This window comes from Empidonax traillii, unplaced genomic scaffold (assembly GCF_003031625.1).
Source record: "Empidonax traillii isolate 1590-97213 ecotype Southwest subspecies unplaced genomic scaffold, ASM303162v1 scaffold419:size1009643, whole genome shotgun sequence".
In the NCBI taxonomy this organism is placed as follows: Eukaryota; Metazoa; Chordata; class Aves; order Passeriformes; family Tyrannidae; genus Empidonax; species Empidonax traillii.
The window spans coordinates 15,322-34,441 of NW_020955612.1; the positions used below are offsets into that span (position 1 = coordinate 15,322).

General features: G+C 46.3%; 1 protein-coding gene across 1 annotated transcript in view; it reads left to right on the forward strand.

Moving 5' to 3' along the window:
- Positions 1 to 6,073: 6,073 nt before the first annotated feature.
- The window catches only part of RASAL2 (RAS protein activator like 2), a 77,232-nt gene continuing 64,185 nt past the window's right edge, over positions 6,074 to 19,120 (forward strand). The window contains exons 1-2 of the mRNA XM_027894177.1: positions 6,074 to 6,196; positions 12,379 to 12,502. Coding sequence (XP_027749978.1) covers positions 6,125 to 6,196; positions 12,379 to 12,502 — 196 coding nt within the window. The 5' untranslated portion in view covers positions 6,074 to 6,124. The remainder of the gene's footprint in view (positions 6,197 to 12,378; positions 12,503 to 19,120) is intronic.

The window sequence follows — 19,120 nt, forward strand, 5'->3', positions numbered from 1 at the left end:
GTCCACAGAAGAATTTGGTTATCGTTGCACGCAGCTGCTGGAGGAGAGCGAGCGGATTCAGCTGGACCCAGGGCTGGTCGCTGCGTGTGTACTGAACTTTGCTGAGCGTGGGTATTAAATGTAGCGGGAAGAATTCACACTAGATACTTACCTCTGTAATAACATCCTACATAAATAGCGTGCCTCTCATCCCAAAGGATCTGCTCGTGCTTTCTACACTCAAGGTACCACCTGCTTCGCCACAGAGATCTGCTGCTGACCACGAAAATGTAGGTGACTCTTCACTGACATGGAGCTGTGCCACAGGGGGATTTAGAGGGGCAAGTGAGTGCTGCCATGTCCCCACAGTGGCTATGAGAAGCTTCCTGGGAAGCCTGCAGTCACTGCCCGCTTTGTGGTTTGAAACAAAATGGCAAGATGGATGGTTGTGCTTCTAATGTGCGGTCATTGTATCTCTGAGTGCATTGTGATTCAGAAAAGAATTAATCAACCTTGAGAGGATCGTGTTTTCTCTGTAGCATGGGAGTCTCTGTGTTGCCACACACGGTATGTGCTGAATTGTCTTGTGTGATGCCATTAGTCATGAGCTCTGTGTGTTCTGTGTAGGGGCATTGTGGTGTTGGTCTGGACAAACGTGGAGGAGGAATGTCCTTTCCTGTTCCAGGTGATTTTGAGCACCACAATAGGTTTCTCTTCGAAGAATTGTCTTCTGTAGTGTCTGCCTGCACTGCCCTGATCCTGCTCGGATCAGAGACCATTGCAAATGGCTGGGGACTTGGGCTCAGAAATAAGAAATGTAAACAAAAGCTGTATATATTGGCATGAGAGAAAGTGGAAGTTGTCTTGATTGTGCTTTCCCTGACAGACCCTCCGTGGGTGACCTCTGTTGTCGTCTGCTCTGTGTCAGTGTTGAGATTGTCCCTCTTTCAGCTGGGCCTTGTCTGTTCTCAGGGCAGCAGCCCTTGAATTCTCTTCTCTTCTGCATCCAGACCCTGCAGATCTTCATCTGAACATCAGCAGCTGTCTGAAGTAGCTGCACATGCACACACAGCTGTGTGTCACAGAGCTGCTCTTGCTGTTTATTTTCACTCTCATTAGTGACTCCTTTCGCGGAAATCCTGCCTCGGTACCAGACGCGGGTTTGAGGGAAGGAAACGTGTCAGGACGTGGTTTATTTCCCTTTCTGCCATATCTTTCCCTTGAATCCCTTCACGAGCTTTTAGGGATGGTGGAAGTGTAGTGAAAGGACTCATAATTGCTATTTATCTTTGAAGGTTTGTGTCAACAGTAGGGCTTGTTGCAGCTTCTGCTCAACTTGCTTGATAAAGGTTCAAAGGGATGACTATTCGAACTGGACTGGTGCGTGGTCACGCACACCTGGGTAGGTTGGGGTTCTGACAAGCTCTCAGATGACAGCACTTACCTAAAACACTTCCCTCTGAGTCCTGTCTCTATGGTGAGTACATAAACCACCATGGAAACATTGACACTGGGTAAGTAGACCTGTTGTCAGAAGGTGTTAGGGCTCCTACTAATCTCTCTTAGGGGGGAAGAAAATTCCTCCCAGCATACAAACTTGGCCACTCCGTTAGTTACTCAGCTGCTTGGCAGCTCCTTGTTGGAAATACTGGGAACAGAATATGGACCTTAATAAAGTCGAGGAAAATTTGGCAGGTACTTCAGTGAGCCCTTGATTTCGCCATAGGAAGAGTGTGGTTCAGAAAAAAAGAAGCTCTGAGACGTGCCAGGGGTACTCTTGTCATCACTGGGATGGAGGGTTATTTCAGTGTTTTTATTGATGGCAAGTAGAGTGCTTTTTGGCAAAGAGGCTGAAAGCGTGAATTTACCTTTAATGTAGTTTTATTGGCCTGATTTCTGGTAGTTCTGTCCTTTTCACTAACTCTGAGGAGGGAATATGCAGCTCTTCTGGTTGTAGAAGAGCTGTTGTGGACTGAATGACGGTGGAACAGCCGTCATCTTTTGGAAATCATTTTCTGATTCTGCACTTGGAATTTTAAGGAAAAATAATTGTTGCATGCTTGCAGTGGGAACTTCAGAAATGTTCCCATCTGATAGCACTGTGCAGCTCCCTAAACACTCCTAAAGAGCCGTCAGTTTTCATGAAGTGTCTGACCCTGTCTGTGGGGATTGGCTTGGCATTGGCTCCTGCTTTCCGTGTTCCCTCGCCCTGCTCCTCTCAGCACTTCAGTTGTTGTGTGATTACGGCATCACCGTCCCTCCATTCTCCCCCCCCCACCCCACGCACACCCGTTTTTTAAAAAAAGAGTTCTGTACTTAAAAAATAATGAGGTATAAAATTGTCATCTGGATGAAAGAAAGGGAGCTTTGTGGATATTTTTAACGTGGCTAATGGCATTTCAGGGCCCTGAGGAAAAACAACGTGGTTTCCAGTCTTCGGCGGTGTCGGATGTGGCAGCGACCGAAGTTCCTCTCAGTTCTGTGGGGAGGTACCAAGAAGGGGATTTTTTTTTTCCCCCAAGCTGTTACTTAACTGATATTAGCATTTGAAGGCACATAAGGCCTGACCTTTAATCCTGTGTGTAGACTGGCTGATCTGCTTACTTGAATGCCTCATTGTAATGCTGCAGAACGGAGGGGATCGCATCAGACCCGCCAGAAAACTTCTGCCACCAGAACTTGCCCGTTGAGGTGCGTGGCTGCCTGAGCCCATCCCGGTAACATCTGCAAACTCAGAGCTTTCAGATGCACCTCCCTGATTTCTCCTCCAGCTCCTGTCCGCAGCTGCACTCATCAGTGAGTGATCACTCATCTCCAGGGGCTCAAGCCTTGCTGTGTGGGCTGATAGAGAGTAGCCCCACAGTGAGGAAGGAGAGCCCTGACTCTTTCCCAAAAGCTGGAGTGCTCCCAGTTACACCTGGAGCTTTTTGCCGCTCGCTTCCATCGCGATTCAAACGGTGGTGGTGAATTGGTTTTGTGGGGCCCGAGTGGAAGAGGTCGGTGGGTTTTATTTTACGTTCACGTGAAAAGCTGGAGCCAAGAATGTAAAGTGCAAACTGAAGATGAAGAGTCCCAGAAAGCAGAAGGGGGTTTGTGAGGCGACCAAGTGTGAATGTGATACCGTGCAAAGTCCCAGAGAGTCTGCTGTCTAAACTGGTAACATGCTTCAGAATAAATTTTGAAGTCACAGCTGTTGCAAGGGGCTCCAAAGATACCAAGCCACGCAGGAGGGTGAGCTGAGAAATAATTTAAAGAGGTGGGACCGACGCACCAAAGCTCCACTGCCGTCTTTGTTGCAGTGAGTTTTCTTGGAACACGCATTCGGCATCCACGTGGTTTGCAATGTCTGCTTGCAGCACCAGCCTTGGGCAGAGGGCTGAAGTTACAGGACCTGATACATCAGAAAACCAGCTTGTGGCTGCTCTTTGCTGAAGGGAGCACTTGGTCAGGGTTGCAGAGAGTGATGGGGCTGTGTCCCGACATGTGTTCAAAAGGATACCGATACCGACACAAAATGTTAATGCTGTGGAGTTCTCTAGTGGTGATTGACAGCTCCAGACACTGGGATGGCATGTCAGTCTGCCAGCAGCCTGTGGAAAGCTGTTCTGACGTAGCCAACCCACTTGGCAACAGAGCCGTGGCTGGCCCGCGGTGCCTGATGACTCAGTTCAGTCCTGGAGTTGTTATTGCAGTGGAAGAAGTCGTTCTGTTCTTTAATTCCTTTGTGCAGCCCATGGATCAGTTGGATGGTATCCTGCCAAGGCCTCTAGTTAGTAGAAATTAGAACACGAAAATCTTTTGGGGCTGGGCGCGTCGTGACTGTAGACTCTGCGTTGGAGCTGATGGTCCAGGAGGGTTGGTTGGGGTTTTTTTTTTTGCCATAAAAAAAGTCTACCAGCAGCTCAAAATAGAGTTTACTTGGTTATTGCTCAGCGTAGCAGCTGGAGGCACTCTCACTGCCAGCCCACCCACACGAGCAGGACAGGGCACGCAAAGCCTTCAGCTTTTTTTCCCCGTGGTGATTTATCATGTGCTTTCAGTACCCAGGAGACGAGATCCCCAGAGCTCTCGCGTTCCCATTTCTCTTGCACACTCGTGCCAGGAGCCCATAGCTTCGTCCTTCACCCTGATCTTGCCTCTACCAGCCCCTTGCTCGTCCATTTGTTGTGCTCAGGCAGGGCTCTTTGGGAAACCAAGGTCTAAGCAGTGGTTTTTATTTTGCGTCTGGTTTGGTTTTTGGTTCGACACCCTGGTAAATGTGAGAGGCAGTTGTGCCAAAAATCTCCCCGGAGGGCTCGTGTCTGTAAGATGGACAAGTACATAACTTGTGGGAGGGAGAGTCTGTGTTGCTCCAGGAATTTGCACAAATGCACTTTTGCTTCACAGAGGTTGTGGTGGTTTCCCTTAGTCATGTTTACACCTAAACAGAGTTTTGGGCAGTTTGGAGAGACACAGCGTTGCTCATCACAACTGCAAAGCAGGCTGTGTTGGACAGGTAACAGTGTGGGGCCTGATTCTACATCTCAGCTTCTTCCTTGAATTATTGCACCTGAAATAAAAGGAGCAAAGGTGCAGGGTTTTATTACTCAGAGCAGTAGGATCCATGCAGCCCTCTTCTCTCTCTCGCTTAAAGGTATCAAGTTGCCCGTTTCAAGCATTTTCCTGAATGATCACAAAAATCCTAATGCAACAACAGCTTGAACAGGGCACTGAAACCCACATTCCAAGTTGGAATATTCCCTGGCTCTGGAAGCTGACATATTCCATTCAATGTGGAGGAGGGCACAAAGGATGTCGCATCTCTTACTGATGACGAGGTGGGATTTGGCACACGCAGGGGGCTGCAAGGAGTGACGTGAGTTTGGAGGGGTTCCTTGCTCCGGGGTTTAAGTGCTGGCATTTGGGCCGGCTCTCCCTGGAAGGTGCCGGGTGTTTGAGGATTCGCTGGCCTCTAGTGGTGACGCTGGGGAGAGGATACAAGAACCAGCACGTTTAGCTTCTGTGCACGTTGGCGTTTGAGCTAAAAGGAAGGTCACGTTGCAAAAAGTTGGGGGGTTTGAACACTCAGTTTGCTCCTGAAATAGTTAAAGGAGGTCCTGGACTCCTGTGCAGGAAGCCCCTGGATTTTTAGGGTGGTTTAGACCCCTTAGAGGTATTCCAGGGACTTCAGGAATCCACAGAGAGAATGGCTGGTTTTTAGATCAGTGCAGGCAAAATTGTGTAGAACTAGAGGGCAAGATAAAAATGAAACTTAATCTTACACAGCAACCAGAACTTAAACTCAGAGCTTTAGAAAGAGATGAATCATAGAATTATAGAAAGGCTTTGGTTGGAAGGACCCTTAAATCTCCCCTCATTCCAACGCCCCTGCCGTGGACAGGGACACCTTCTACTAGACCACGGTGTTCCAACCTGGCCTTGGACACTTCCAGGGATGGGACAGCCACAGCTTCTCTGGGGTTTTTGGTTTTGTGTGTGTTTGGTTGGTTTGGGTTGTTTGTTTGTTTTAGTTTTTGTTGCTGTAGTAACTGTGGCTAAATAAAAATGCACGGTTTAATTGACTGAATTCTCCACCAAAAGATGCTGGCAAGCCCTTCTCAATTAAATACCCATCCCCTTGCATTTTTCCTTCCATTGTTCAAGCCTGCCTTCCTTGATCCCCATCTTCCTTCCTATATCTCCCTATCCTTAGACTCAAATAATCCACTGTATTAAGATTTAGAGTACATGCAAGGCCGTACCCCTTTGAATGACAGTTCTGAGAAGGGAATGGGGAGAAGATTAAGTTTTCATAGGCGCTCCTGGTCTTTTGTCTTCGTTATTTTTCAGCCTTTGACAAAGACATTTATATTCATCTCGGGGGTTGCCATTTTTGTAAGTCATGCTGTAGATAAGTAAGTATTCATAGCGCATCTTAGGTAGTGTTCCACATGGGTGCCTCCCAGGATTCCCATTTTGTCTCTTTGAAATGCTGAAACAAGTGCAGAGGGCAGTTTTGGTTCCCATCTCGCTGCAGAACAGCGGGAGCAGAGAAGCTGATTAATGACACGTGCTAACGACTCCGGCGTTGTCGGTTTTTGTGTTTGCAGATGTGAAAGGACCACCTACACACAGGCTGTCCTGTGGCCAGTCCCCCTACACTGACATGACAACATGGGAGAGGAAATACTGCATCCTGACCGACAGCCAGCTGGTGCTGCTCAACAGGGAGAAGGAGGTGAGAGGAGCTCACGTTGGCTTTTTTTTCAAGGGCAGCTTTTCCCATCTCCCCTTTATTTCGCCCATGAAACTGTTGAAGTGTGTGCAAGGGAGAAAAAGGGAATTGAGGAAGAAGTTTTTCGCTGTGTGGGTGGTGAGGCCCTGGCACAGATTTGCCCGGGGAGGTTTGTGGATGCCCCAACCCCGGCAAAGTGTTCCAAGCCAGGTTGGATAAAGCTGGTGTGGTGGGAGGTGTCCCTGCCCACGGGACACCTTTAAGCTCTCCTCCGGCTTCTTAACATCCTGTGATTCCATGAAAAGGGGAGCTATGCTGTGCTGTGTGTGGATGGTGTGGGGCACAGTTGCGATCCAGCTGGCCCAGGTGCGGGTTGCAGGGAGGAGGTGTCAGCAAACTGTGCTAAGGTGCAAAGGCCCTCCTGGAGCTTTACAGCCTGTCTTTAGGTCTGCCATTACGTCTTCCTATGTTATTGCTGCTTTTTAGTGGTGGTGAAAGCCACCACAGCTATGTAAACCTGCCCCCTTACGTCAGTGCAGGCACAAAGGTAGGGAAAAGTGAAGGCTTTTTACAGAGCCATAAATTTTAGTCTAATACCAAACTTTCTTGCATTTGGAGACAAGCTGGATTTTTGTGGGTTTTTTTTTTCTTGATTCTGTAGGAGCTTGAGACCTGTTTCGGGTGTAGCACTAAGTATTGCTCAGCTGTGCTCAGGTTTATTTACAATTTATTTTACAATGAAATACTGCCTTTCACAGGGAGAGTAGGAGGAAATGGTTTAGAGGAGGACTTGATTTATTGGAAGGGAACAGCATCAGTGCTAATGCGTGGGAGAGGTGATCAAACGCAGGGAAAATGGAAGGCCCATTTAATGATATTTGCTTACCGTGTAATTCTTTTTCTGGTCTGACAGGGCTGTCACCTAAGGAATTAAAGTATATACTGAGGAAACTTAAGGGGATGTGAGAATCATTCCTAAAATTGTGCTGTACCGGCACAGCTGGGCCGAAAGGGTGCATCTCCTTGAAGAAATGTAATTGAGAAAAACACTGGCTCAGTATCACAAATAATTAACTGGAGGTGGTAATCATGCTCTTAGGGGTTCTTAATTTCTCCTGCCACAGACAGTTGAAAGCATTTTGCTGCGAGTAAGATGAGTCTTTTGCTTAGTTCCTGAGGAATGAGTGTGGGAAGTCTGATACAGCCCTGGTGTGTTAAGGCATTATATATTATGTTTAAATACCACTCTGCTTTTTGTCAGAAGCTGAGGAAATTCAATATCAGGCTACAGAGAGCCTGAGGTTTAGGTGTAGCAGTAACCCCAAGAAGTCAAGCTGCAGTGAAAATCTCTGCAGTGTGCTCTCAAGGGAGGCTTCCTGCACTGTGACAGTGAGAGAAATAGCTTGTTTTTGGGAAATGCTGCATGCAGATGGGCCAAGCAGCCATGCCTTTGGTGCAGGTGTGACTCCACATGCTGATAATGGGATTTGTTTCAGGAGCCTGTAGCTGGAGTCAGATTTGCCATTCTGATTTTCGAGTAATTTGTGACTGCTGTGAAGTGAAAGGAAAAAGGGAGCTCCTTGCAGAGTCAGGTGTGCTCTGCAGGAAAATAAAGGGTTGGCTTAGTCTGGCTTGTGAGTCTGTACACAGGGCAGTGTGCAGAAACACACGGTGTATACAGGTGCTAGTTGAGAGAGAGACACAGACCTGATACTCTGGATTTACACCTTCTTCTCGTTTTTCTGCAGTGGAAATAGCCCTTTGCAGCTTTCATGAGGGAGGGAAGGGGAGGCAACACAATTAAATTTTTTCTTGGCAAGTCGTTCAGAGTTGAAAGAGGCTCCACGAAATGGGATCTAGAAGTGAGGGTGCACGAAGGCCTAAGGCAGCAGTGGGGGGAGATGCTTGTTAAGAGCATAATGATGGAAAAGTGTGTAGGAGGGGAGTCATGAAAAGCCCCTGGGTGGGTCCACAGGTACACAGGGAGTCTAAGGAACAGAGCAGCTGAATGAGGAAGAGGGAAGTTATTTAAATGAGAAAACTGAAGATTGTTTTTAGAGAAAAGTTATTGTAAAGGTGATGCTGGAGGAGGTGTTTTGTTAAAACAAAGTGATAGGCAAGAGGAGCTGGAGAGGTTCCTGCTCTGATCATGGTAATTGCTGATAGACTGAGCAGGTCAGAAGTTCTCTGGACTGCTGAAGAGGATCTTGGAAACAGTGTGAGGGACAGAACACTGCCCATCAGTCAGCTGGGAAGAAGGAGTTGATGTGACCAGCAGAGTGCCCTTGCAGCCCAGAGGGAGCCCTCACATCACTGCAAGGCTGGCACAGAGGTGAAAGTCTGAAGCATCTCACTGAGTTCTCTGTGCGTCTGCTTTGTTGCTTCGTGGAATAAAAATCCAAGAAGCTTGGCCGGCATGGAACTGGAAGGGAACAGAAGTGTTTGAGGTTTGTAGCACTTTATAAAATCACCCTGCAAATACGTGTGTGTCCAAGTCAGAAAGTAGGAAGACAGATACAAAATGCAAACAGGTGAATGAAAGAGGTCTTAGCTGTTTCAGGTATAATGCTAAGTTTGGTTTCTTTCAGTTAATGCTGCTAAAATACAGCTTTATAACTTGCACAGATTTTAAAGAGGAAACAGTAAAGAACATTACAGAAACAAACAGTGTAGTAAAGAAAGCTCTTTTCTCACAGCATCCCACCGCTGTGGATTTTTTGTCAAGGCAGTTTGAACCGAGTATGTGCAAGAGAGACTTTGTGCTGTTCAAGAACAAGAGTGGGCTGGAAATGGGAGACATTTTGAAGTACAGCTTGATCCAAAAATATCTGTAATTACTTAGACCAAAATAGTCTGGCTGTATCACCTTGTGCAGCGTAGGAAAATATTAATTACTTGACACCTCGTCAGCTTTATAAAATGAGTGTAGGTGAGACTGAAGAATGAAAATTACTAATGAAAGGAAGAGATCAATGCCCAAAAGTACAAAGAAAATGAATCCCAGTAGGAACATGGGACAAATAAGGAGCCGTGAGTGACAGGAGATCTGCAATTACTACAACATATCCTGGTGTGATAATATTTAACATCATCTTCCAAGACAAGGAGAGCAGGTCTGAGGCTGATGCGTGTACAAGTCAGGTATTTTTAACACAAGGAAGATTTCCCCCTGTCAGGAAGGCGTGTAGATGTTTTCATGATCTGCTGGTGACAGGGGCCAGCAGCAGGACAACTGGCATGGATTTTCCTACTCTTCCATGTCCTGTGGCTGACACCAGTAGTGGTAGGCCAGCAGTGATCCCAAGGGAAAACAGCAAGAGCCAACACTGATGTGTGGGGCCCCAGGGGATGCTCTTCAGAAATGCCCACTGCCATTCTCAAAGGACTTGTCACATTGGGACCTCACAGCAAATAACATTTTACCTGTAAACAGGAGTTTGTCAGAGCTGAACCCAGCCGTGAGAAAAGGTTTGCTTCGATTCCCAAACAAATTTAGCTGTTTGTTTTCCAAAAGCCCAGAGAAGTGTCTGCTGTCCATCTTTTTAGAGCGGATTTCTATGTCAGAATTTTAGCCAGCTGTGGGCTTTCTGGAGGAAGGTAAAAATTAAAATAAATGGTTTAACTGGTTTGCTGGTGTGATTCCGAACTTCCTGACTATTGGTTCAGAAAAGCCCACAAGTTCTCAAGTTTTTGTCTCGAACCACTCTTTCAAATCTTGGAAAATGTTATCTGCAATGAAGAAACTCGTTTCCCTACTTTTTTTTAGAGAGACTATCTCAGTTTGCCTTTAAGAGGCATTAAATGCTCGTAAAGCTCTTACTCCTGTTTGTTCTGAAATCTGCTTGTCATCAAACTACTAGAAATCTCCACTACAGGCTTTTTATACTTAAAAATGCATGTTCAGTGTCAGGTGAGCTGGGATGATGCTGTTCAAGAGCTGAACCCATCATTGACAAACTGTAGAATTTGTGAGAGGAAACATAACCTGTGATGAAAATTGGTAAGGTTAGCAAAATGATCAGCATTTGGACTGTCCTTTTGTACCTTTTTGTCTCAGAGTTACACTGCTCAGAGTCCAGCCCTGAACCAGCATCTTGAGCATGTCAGCTCAGGGTCAGGCAATTCCCAGGCTGGTGAGCAAAGAACAGGATAGCAAAGCTGGATGGGGTTGAAAAAAAAAACCTCTGCTTAAAAGCCTGAATCACGATTTGAGTCCTGACTCTGCAAGACTGTGTCCTTCCCTTCCATCCTTTGCTGAACTTGCTGCACCGTCAGGGGCTAGAGGAGTGTTGGGAAGGTTGCAGATGGCTGGCTTGGTCTTTGTGTGCTGTTCATTTGTGCACTTCCTCGTGTTTTGGTGCCTCCCAATCCATGAACCTGTTTGCAGGCAAACCTGCAGTGTAGACACCTGTTTCAAACATGTGCAGCCCCCAAAGATGCAGAGCTGCTGATCAAGCTCACTTTTGCGTGTTCACAAAGCAGGGTGATCTCACACTAAGTGATAAATTCTGGTCCTGTAATCTTGGAGTTAGTTTTTTGTCAGCACAGACTGAGACTGTGATCTTGGAGGAGCCTAAAATAACAAAGCATTTTGAAGTCAGACTTTAGAGGCTCAATCCCTGTCCTCCTGCTCCCCTGTGGCAGTAAGTCAGCACATCCACAGTGTCCCCATGGATATCATTGCTGGCATCGGGGTGGTTAGTAGTGGTTTTTTTTGGTATCAGTGGATTAAAGGAATGTTCCTGTCCATCCATGTCTAAAAGCACACACAGGTACTGAAGAGGTGTGCTTGGAAAAAAATAAAAAAAAGGGATTGTTCATTTCTTGGTGGGAAAAAAAAAATCCAATAGCGGAGGAATCCATCCCACAGGAGCTGTGTTGGCCTGGAGCAAGCAGTGAGGGGAGGGTGCAGCAAGTTCACTCAGAGAGGAGGATCACAGCACACCTGAAAAGCATCCAGCAGGTACTGCTGATAACTGATGTGGAAACAGAGCTCGCAGCATCCCACTCCAAAATGCTCTGAAGGAAGCTGGGAAAGGCAGTGGACCAGAGGAGAGTTTAGAAGGGAATAAGACTAAATGGAGCCTCCAGAAGAGAACTGAAAATCTAATATGTGAACTTGATTGAAGGAACGTGGCATAAACTAACAAAATTAGTCTCTGTTTAAATTCCTAATGTGCTTTTGCACAGAGATCGTGCAGCAAAGGAGCTGCTGTAAAAATCTACCAGCAAAGACAATAGTCTGAGCAGAATAAGCACAGGGGCTTTGGGAAACTTGTTTTGGAAAATGACAAATAGACCAGCGTAGTAACAAATAGCATTAAGAAGTGACCTTAAGAGAATGCTAAGTGCTTAGAAGTCAGGAAATGCCAGTACTAGTTTGTGAGAGCCATTGTAGTGCAGCCTGTTCCTAAAATAGTGCAGTATCTCGTGCATCTTTTGCAGCCTTCAATGCAAATGACTGATATCTTTTTGTTTGCTATTAATACTGGTTTTTTTCAGAGATGGTGGAAGATATGAAAGGGTAAGCAGCACAGGAAAAGGGATGGGGGTTTCTATTCCTTTAGCTGCAAGCTGTCTGTGACGTATCTGGAAAAGAAATGGCTGTAGTGCGTGTGTTGCAGTTGTGCTGGTGAAGCCAAAGTCCTCATCAAAAATGTGCTGAGATGTTTTGGGCCTCCCTCCAGCCCCTGGATTCTGCATCTCCCTCCTCCCCGAGGTTTCTTCCAGCTGTTGAATATATGAGTTTAGGGTGGCCCTACCAGCCTACAGGTTCCAGATATGGTAATAAACACCAGACTATTGAGCTTTAAGGATAAACAGTTTATCTACAAACAGCGTTGTGGTGACAAATACAGATGAGAGGAGCACAATTACCTGGGTGGTCACAGCAGTAACTCAGTGGCACAGTTGTCCAGGTTAAAACAATTGCAAATCCAGTAAATCACCAATACTGGGCCAATGTATTATCTGACCTTGCAAAACCATGGTCATAACCATGGGGATCTTGGTAGAACAAAGTTCTTCCCCCAGAGGGGGAAGAATTCTGTGGTGAGGCCAGAAATGCCAAACTGTACCTGAGACTTGCTACCAGACGAGCAGAAAATGAAGTTCCTTATGAAGATGGCGCATTAAGAGCGTGTCCCCGTGGCACACTGACAGCTGTTGGCATCCTTTCCCCGCAGGTGCCCACGGAAGGGATGCCGGAGCCGCAGGATCCTTCCCGCGGGCGCTGCCTGCGCCGGACAGTCAGCGTCCCCTCCGAGGGCCAGTTCCCCGAGTACCCGGCAGAGGGGGCCGCCCAACTAGGTAAGGAGAAAAACCAGACGCGGAATTAATTGGTAGCTGCAAGTTGTATGGGAGGGCACGCCTGGCCGGGCAGAGCAGCCTGGGGAGGTGGGTACCACGGCAGGAGGGGGAGGTCCTGCAACCCAGGCTTTGTTTGTAAATACCTCTGGCAAAATGACCTCCAAACACCAGGATGTGTCCAACTACCAGTGAGACTGTTTTATGGGATGCCAGAGAAGCGTGGCCCTCCTTGCACTCAGGAGACTTTGTAGCTGTGTTTTTAAACTTGCCGGGCAGCCCTAGGGCTTGCAAGGGAGAGCTGCTGGATGCAGTGCAGCTTTTGCAGATGGCTGTAAGTGGTTCCTACTGGCTTAGAACTGTTAGGTGGTTATGTTTTACCTCACCTCTGGAATTTCCTTTGCTACATATTTTCACAACAAGCACCGAATAACAGGTTTTTCTCTAACCTACCTCATGCCTGTTCAGGGTGCAGTCCCTAAAAGAACCAACCATCTGCCTGCTGCTGGCTATAATTATCCATGTTGAAATTTAGGGAAAGCAAAGGAAAGGGCAGGTATTAAAAATTACAGAAAAAGGCTTTGCTGCAGTGGTTTCCCAGGTCCAGGTTTGGCCCAGTTCCCCCCACTTTATTCCACCACACCTGTGGTTGCATAAAGAGCATCATTCCAGCTCTTTCCAGAAAAAAAGGAAGAGGCAGCAACCACACACAAGTGAGCTCTTCTTTCTCTTCCCAACCTTGGTGTTGGCTGGTGAGAACTAGGAGCGGTTTTTCCTTAGTTCAGCTGTGAAAAATGTCACTCCTGGGAGACTCTGAGCCGTGAGGAAAAAACATGCATCTCTAAACATAAATCAGCTTTGATAACTGCTATCAAAGGTGAAGAGCAGGTAAGGTATTTTGCATTTCACAGCCTCAGCTGGGTTTTTTCCTCAAGGATTTTATTCTGTGAATATATTGCACAGGAGTAAGTAAGATCTCACTCTTGTAGATGGTTAATTAACACATTGCAGCCGTAGTACTTATTTATTTGCACTTGCCAATAGCACTGTGTAACTCCTGCTTATTTGAGAAAGGCACATGGGGTTCTTTTTTTTTTTTTTTTTCTTTTGATTTCTTCGATTCCTGGATGGGTGGTCTGAAGAGAAGCAGGGCAAGCTGGGGATTTTAGGAGGCAAAACTGCAAAATACTTGGGGATTAGTGACATAAATAGAAGCCTGACTGGATTTGTTTGTGACATTTCTGCACCTCTAAATGCCATATGAACAAATATTCATTCTTGTTTGGAACTAAAATCAGTATTAAAGATGCTTACACAGTGTTGTAGGCACAGTGCTTACTCCAGGAGTGTGGCTACTGAGGTGAATGAAGAATTGTATTGCAACCAGCCTGCTCTAGGCAATGAATTTTATTTGCAGCTCCACAGGCTGCAGAAAGACCTTTAAAATCTAAGGTTTCAATGCCTTCTTCTTCTGTACCTCGTACAAAAAAACGCGTAGAAGAATGTCTGGGCTTCACCAAGCACGTCAATAGCTGGAAATCCCGGTGTTGTGTTTTTAAGTGGAACCTTGCAACATTCTTTGTCTTGGCTGGCCAGAGAGGATGGGTGACTCTGCTGTGTGGCATCTGCCTCACTGGGTATTTTGCCACAGTTTTAAATGCAGGTGGCATCTTGCAGCGTGTTATTTGATGCGTGCCTGGCAAGAACATGTCAAAAGTACGGGGGTACGTGGCCTTCTCCATGTGAGAGCCGCAACTGGAGCGAATTGAAGATGTCACAGGGTATGTGTGTAGCCAAAGCAGTGCCCACATGTGAGGATGGATGAGGGGCGAGTGGGAGGGGAGGTTATTTATAATCCCTGATTGCAGCGCCCCGGGTGCTCCCCTTGTGTTCACATCTTGGTTAAAAACGTCTCTTGTCACGATTGCAGAGTTCCTGCTAATGGAGAAAAGTGGGTTGATAGCAAGCAGTGGGAATAGCTTTGTGTGTCAAGATACTGAGCCAGAGGACACATTAGTGAAGGGAACCACTGAACATCTTTTTGCGGGGAAAGAAACAGATGGTGGCAGCCAGAACATATCACAAGCAGTACAGATAACAACTGCACTAAAATAGCTTTGGAATGGACACCCAAAGCTGAAAGGCACAGCAGAGGCAGCTACAGTATCTAGTAGAGAAATTGCTATGCAGGGCTGATAAGAATATTGAGCTTGTCCTAGGGAAGCATGTGGATAACATGGCAACTGCAGGTGTTGCATCTTAGGATGATATCTGAAATTACTCCTTGCAGAAGAGCTCCTTAGGAATGGCTCTAGTGCAGAGGTGAAGGCATAGCAATGGCATTTGTTTTTTTCCCCTGTGTAAGGTTGCCATATCTCTCTTGTGATTAATAGATACGTTTATTAAAAATAAATAGAAAGGAGGGAATCAGGCAGTGGGGCTCTTTTTCATCTGTAGCAATAAACTTGTATGAGAATCTTTTTGTTAGTGGAGCAACTGGAACAGCGCATGTTCTTCAAGGGCTCTGCGTAATCAGCAGCAGAAGCCATTCTGCAAATTTCTGTGGCATTCTTTCAAGCATTATGCACACATCCTTGTAGCCCCGTCCCTAGGAAGTGTGTGGGAGAGGAACTGCCCACGTTGCAGCTGAGAAGTAGAAGGAAAAGATGTGTAACCCCCCAAAGGTCAGCGTTAAGTCAGGGGTGCCTCCCCCCAGGGCTGCCGTGGCCCTTCCCGCTTCTCTCCTCTTTCTCCCTGGCTGCAGGGCTGGCTCAGCTGTCGGGGTGGCAGCTGCTGAACCACCACAGTTTGCAGTCCCCTGGACTAAGATAGGCACCAATTTCCACATACTTCAGTACAGCAAGCTGTAATTTGTGATGGTTCAGCAGCTGCCAGAAGAGCAGCTGAGCCATCCCTTCTGTGCAGGCGGGAACCGCTGTGGTCACCCTGGGATGAGAGCCGGAGGGGCGGGCACGGAGATAAAACACGGGACAGAGAGGGACTTGTTTAAACACTGAAAACTAATAAGATCATTTCAAAACTAACTCCAGAGGCACTCAGCACCCACTGCTGGCTTAGGAGCTTTCCCTCTGCTTGCAGGAACTGGAGAGGTTGTTGCTAATGCTGGAATTCTTAATTCCTGTCTGGAAGGTGCACTGAGTTGTGTCAGCAAGCCATCTGTTTAATACATTCCATGAAATTTCCTTGGTGCCTAATCCCCTATCATTGTAGTAATACCTCTGTGAGTGAACAGGCACACTCTAAATATGTCATTTACTTGCAAGGATTTCGTCTTGGCAGCACTTACTGAGAGGAGCTTCCAAGCTAAAAATGTAGCTGTAATTTCTCCCTAACTCCAGCTTGACAGTCTCCATCCTTCTTCTTTCAAGTGTTATTTTCAATAGGCCAATTCTCTTATGAATTGGGATCCAGGCCCTGGAGACCAGCACAGAAATGTCACAAGAAGAAGAACTCGAGCTGGTCCATCTCTGTTTGCCTCCCTTTCTGCTTCAGATCCTGTTCTTTTTCCAACAGGTGTATTTTTTCCTGTTAGGGAGATTGCATCCTTTAAAAGGATCATTGTTTGTAATAACATATTGGAATTAACCATTCATACAGTAAAAGCATGATTCAGATTTCCACCATTCATACTGTTAGACAGGCTAGTAACAGTTATCACTTCCTTTCCCAAAATAATCCTCTTCTCTCTTACTCTGCTTCCTTCTCACCACCTGCTCCCAGTAAATGAGAGTTGTTAAGGAGAATACAGTGCAAAAGTTTGGATTCTGGCATCTCTGTGGCATTAATAAGAGATTTTTTTTTTTGCCTGCATGTGGGAAAATACCAGGAGGGATTGAAAGTGAGGAAAGGCTTTAGTGTTTGGTCTTGGTTGTTGTTGGGTTTTTTATAATTTTAAACCATTAGGAAAGAACATTGTCAAGGAGAGAGTTTTTGAGATGGTCTGATTTTTAGAGAGGCTAGTGTTGATGCAAATAAATTTTTCTTCTTGTATTTTGGAGATGAAGTCATCCAAGAAGAAAATGAAGACTGTTTCGCTTGTTGAAACAAGTTAACCCTGTTCTTTCTCAGCCTGAAAGTGAGGCTCCTGAGATTGCTGAAAGCAGGTCAGGGGTGAAGATGCTCCTTGCAAATTTTAGTTTTGTCCTCACCTTGAGTCACTAGCATGGAGGATGAAGCACTGATTGGTCTTAATACCAGGCCCAAACTGCACTGCTACCAGGTGAGCAGCTGGCTGGGCAGAAATCCTGCCTCCCTGGAGTTCTGACAGTCCAGAGGCTTGGAAATGGACTGAGCAACAGCAGATCAGTTCAGCGGTGTCTGGTTTCATTGCTGCCTGCTGTGTGCCTCCTAGAACAGCTCCTGCAAGCCTCTGCTGAGCCCTCCTCCTGGGGAGGGTTGCTCCAAGAAAACATCCAGCCAGTTCTCTTCCTTCAGGTGAAAACTTGGCAGGAGAGAACAGGCAGGAGCTGCGAAGATTTCGAGGGTGATTTCAGTAACTGCTGGTTTTGAGACAAAGTTGTTTACAACTGAAACTATCAAAGCTGAGCCTTACTTTCTTTATATTCCAGCTGGAATGAGTGTTTGTGATGAAAGAATAAATAGATTTACTCCGTGCTCACCACATAATTACGATCCTTGTGCGCTAAGTTTTAGGATTAATACCTGGAAAGGGTTGCTTTTAGAGGAGGGGAGAGGGAGACAGTCTGTTTCAGGAAAAGAGAGATTATTTGTGACCTGGTCAGTGGGAGAATCTGCAATGCACTGAGTTTTACATATTCAGTAAAGATTTACTTAGGAAATGTGCAGGAATTTGAAATGGAAATCCTGTAACTTTTAACAAAACTATGCTGACTAGAGCTCTGCCCTTCACCTTTCACCACCCAGCTTTGCCTACCAAGAATACCTGTTAGAAAGTAGGGATGAAAAAATGTACTTTACAGCTCCCTGCATCTCAGCTGTAGAGATTTATGACTTGTCTTGATTAAGTAATTTTCCCTACAGCACTGTCTGCTTCTTCTCCGTGCTGCCATATGCAAAATATCCATCTCCTGTCAACTGTTAGGCATGGCAGGGATACAAAAGAGGGCTTTGGGTTTAGCCCTCAAATTGAGGGGTGTGTTTAGCAGTATCTCTGGCAGGAAGATGGATTCAGATGTGCTGACTTGACTTGTTTGCAGCTCCCTGGGTTTGCCCGCTCTGGGCTTGCAGGAGCGTGTTTATGTGTGCTTGGGAGAGAGCAAACCCAGGATCTGCAGGATCAGATGCGTTACCGCCAGTTCCCTTTATTGTGTAATTTAGCAACCCCCGGTGAGTGATTTGGGGACTTTATTTTTTCGTTTTGACCCGTGCCTTGTGCCAAAAATCTCGGTGAAATGTCCCCAGCAGCTGAAAGGTGAGAGGTTACTGAGGTCAGAAAGAAGCGTCCTGCACCTCCAGGGTATTGACACTCCTGGTGTTTCCGTGGGCTCTGGGTGGTCCCGGGCACGTGGAGCCCCACGGCTCCATTCTCTGCTTCCCCTTCAGCCTGGACCTGCTGGTGTTGCCAAATCCGTGTGTGGGAGCCTTTAGTGAGGCAGGATCTGAAGCCTTTGGCTCGTGTAAGTGCCCAAACAAGGGTTTGCCAGCCACTCCATCCTTTGCCTGCCTTGCTGCCTGGTGCCTTGGGTCACAATCTCCTGGTGCTGTGACTTGGGAGTGATTAATAGGGAGTGTGGCTGTGCCACGATCGATTGCAATTCCAAAACTTCAGGTCTTCAGAGGACATTGTTTACCCATCATGTTCCACCCCAAAATGCAAATACATGCAAGCCGTGAGCTGCCTTTAAAAAAAAAAAAAAACAAACCTCCTGTGAAATCCAGCTGCTCTTGGGCTACTGTGTGAAAAGTGTCCTGCCATCTTCTGCATCCACAAAAGAGGTTAGGAAACTTTGGGAAAAGCCCTGAAGTAATGTGAAATTTGGACAATGTACAGTGCAATTTGCCTGCCTTGGAAGGATGAGGAGTTTAGACAACTCTGCTTGAAATTAAAACCGACTCCAGGGAGGCTGGATGTAACCAACAGGATGCCTGGATCTCGGTGACATTCCCCTGGGCAACGGGAGTTATTTGTATACAGAAAATTGCCAAGCTGCTATCTTTCTTCTTCTGTAACACAAGGGAAGCCAAAGGATTTGGGTTTGTTCTGAGTGCTGCTGAAACTTTATTCCCCTGCACACAGATCATCTGTGCTGAAAGCCAACTTTCATCATGGAGCAAATTTTATCTGTTTAGATCTTAAACCTTTTTAGGGCAGAGATTTAACGTGGGGTATGAACATATAACTTTCTAATACCGATGCCTAATCCATTAGGGCCTTTTTATTTCTTTTTCCCCTTGGAAATGTGTGTTACATCCCTGCCCCCTACTTCCAGAGCACACACACACAAAAAAAAATCACTTTGAGATATTAAAATTTTGTGATGAGCATCAAGAGCACTTTGTAAGGGGAGTACGTTGTGCAGTGTAGTAATTCCTAAGACCTGGTGGCTCTTGGGCCATCTGGGGCAGATTTGTTGCCTGTGTTCTAACCAAACCACAGCTGATTTTGAAGGAAGTTTATTT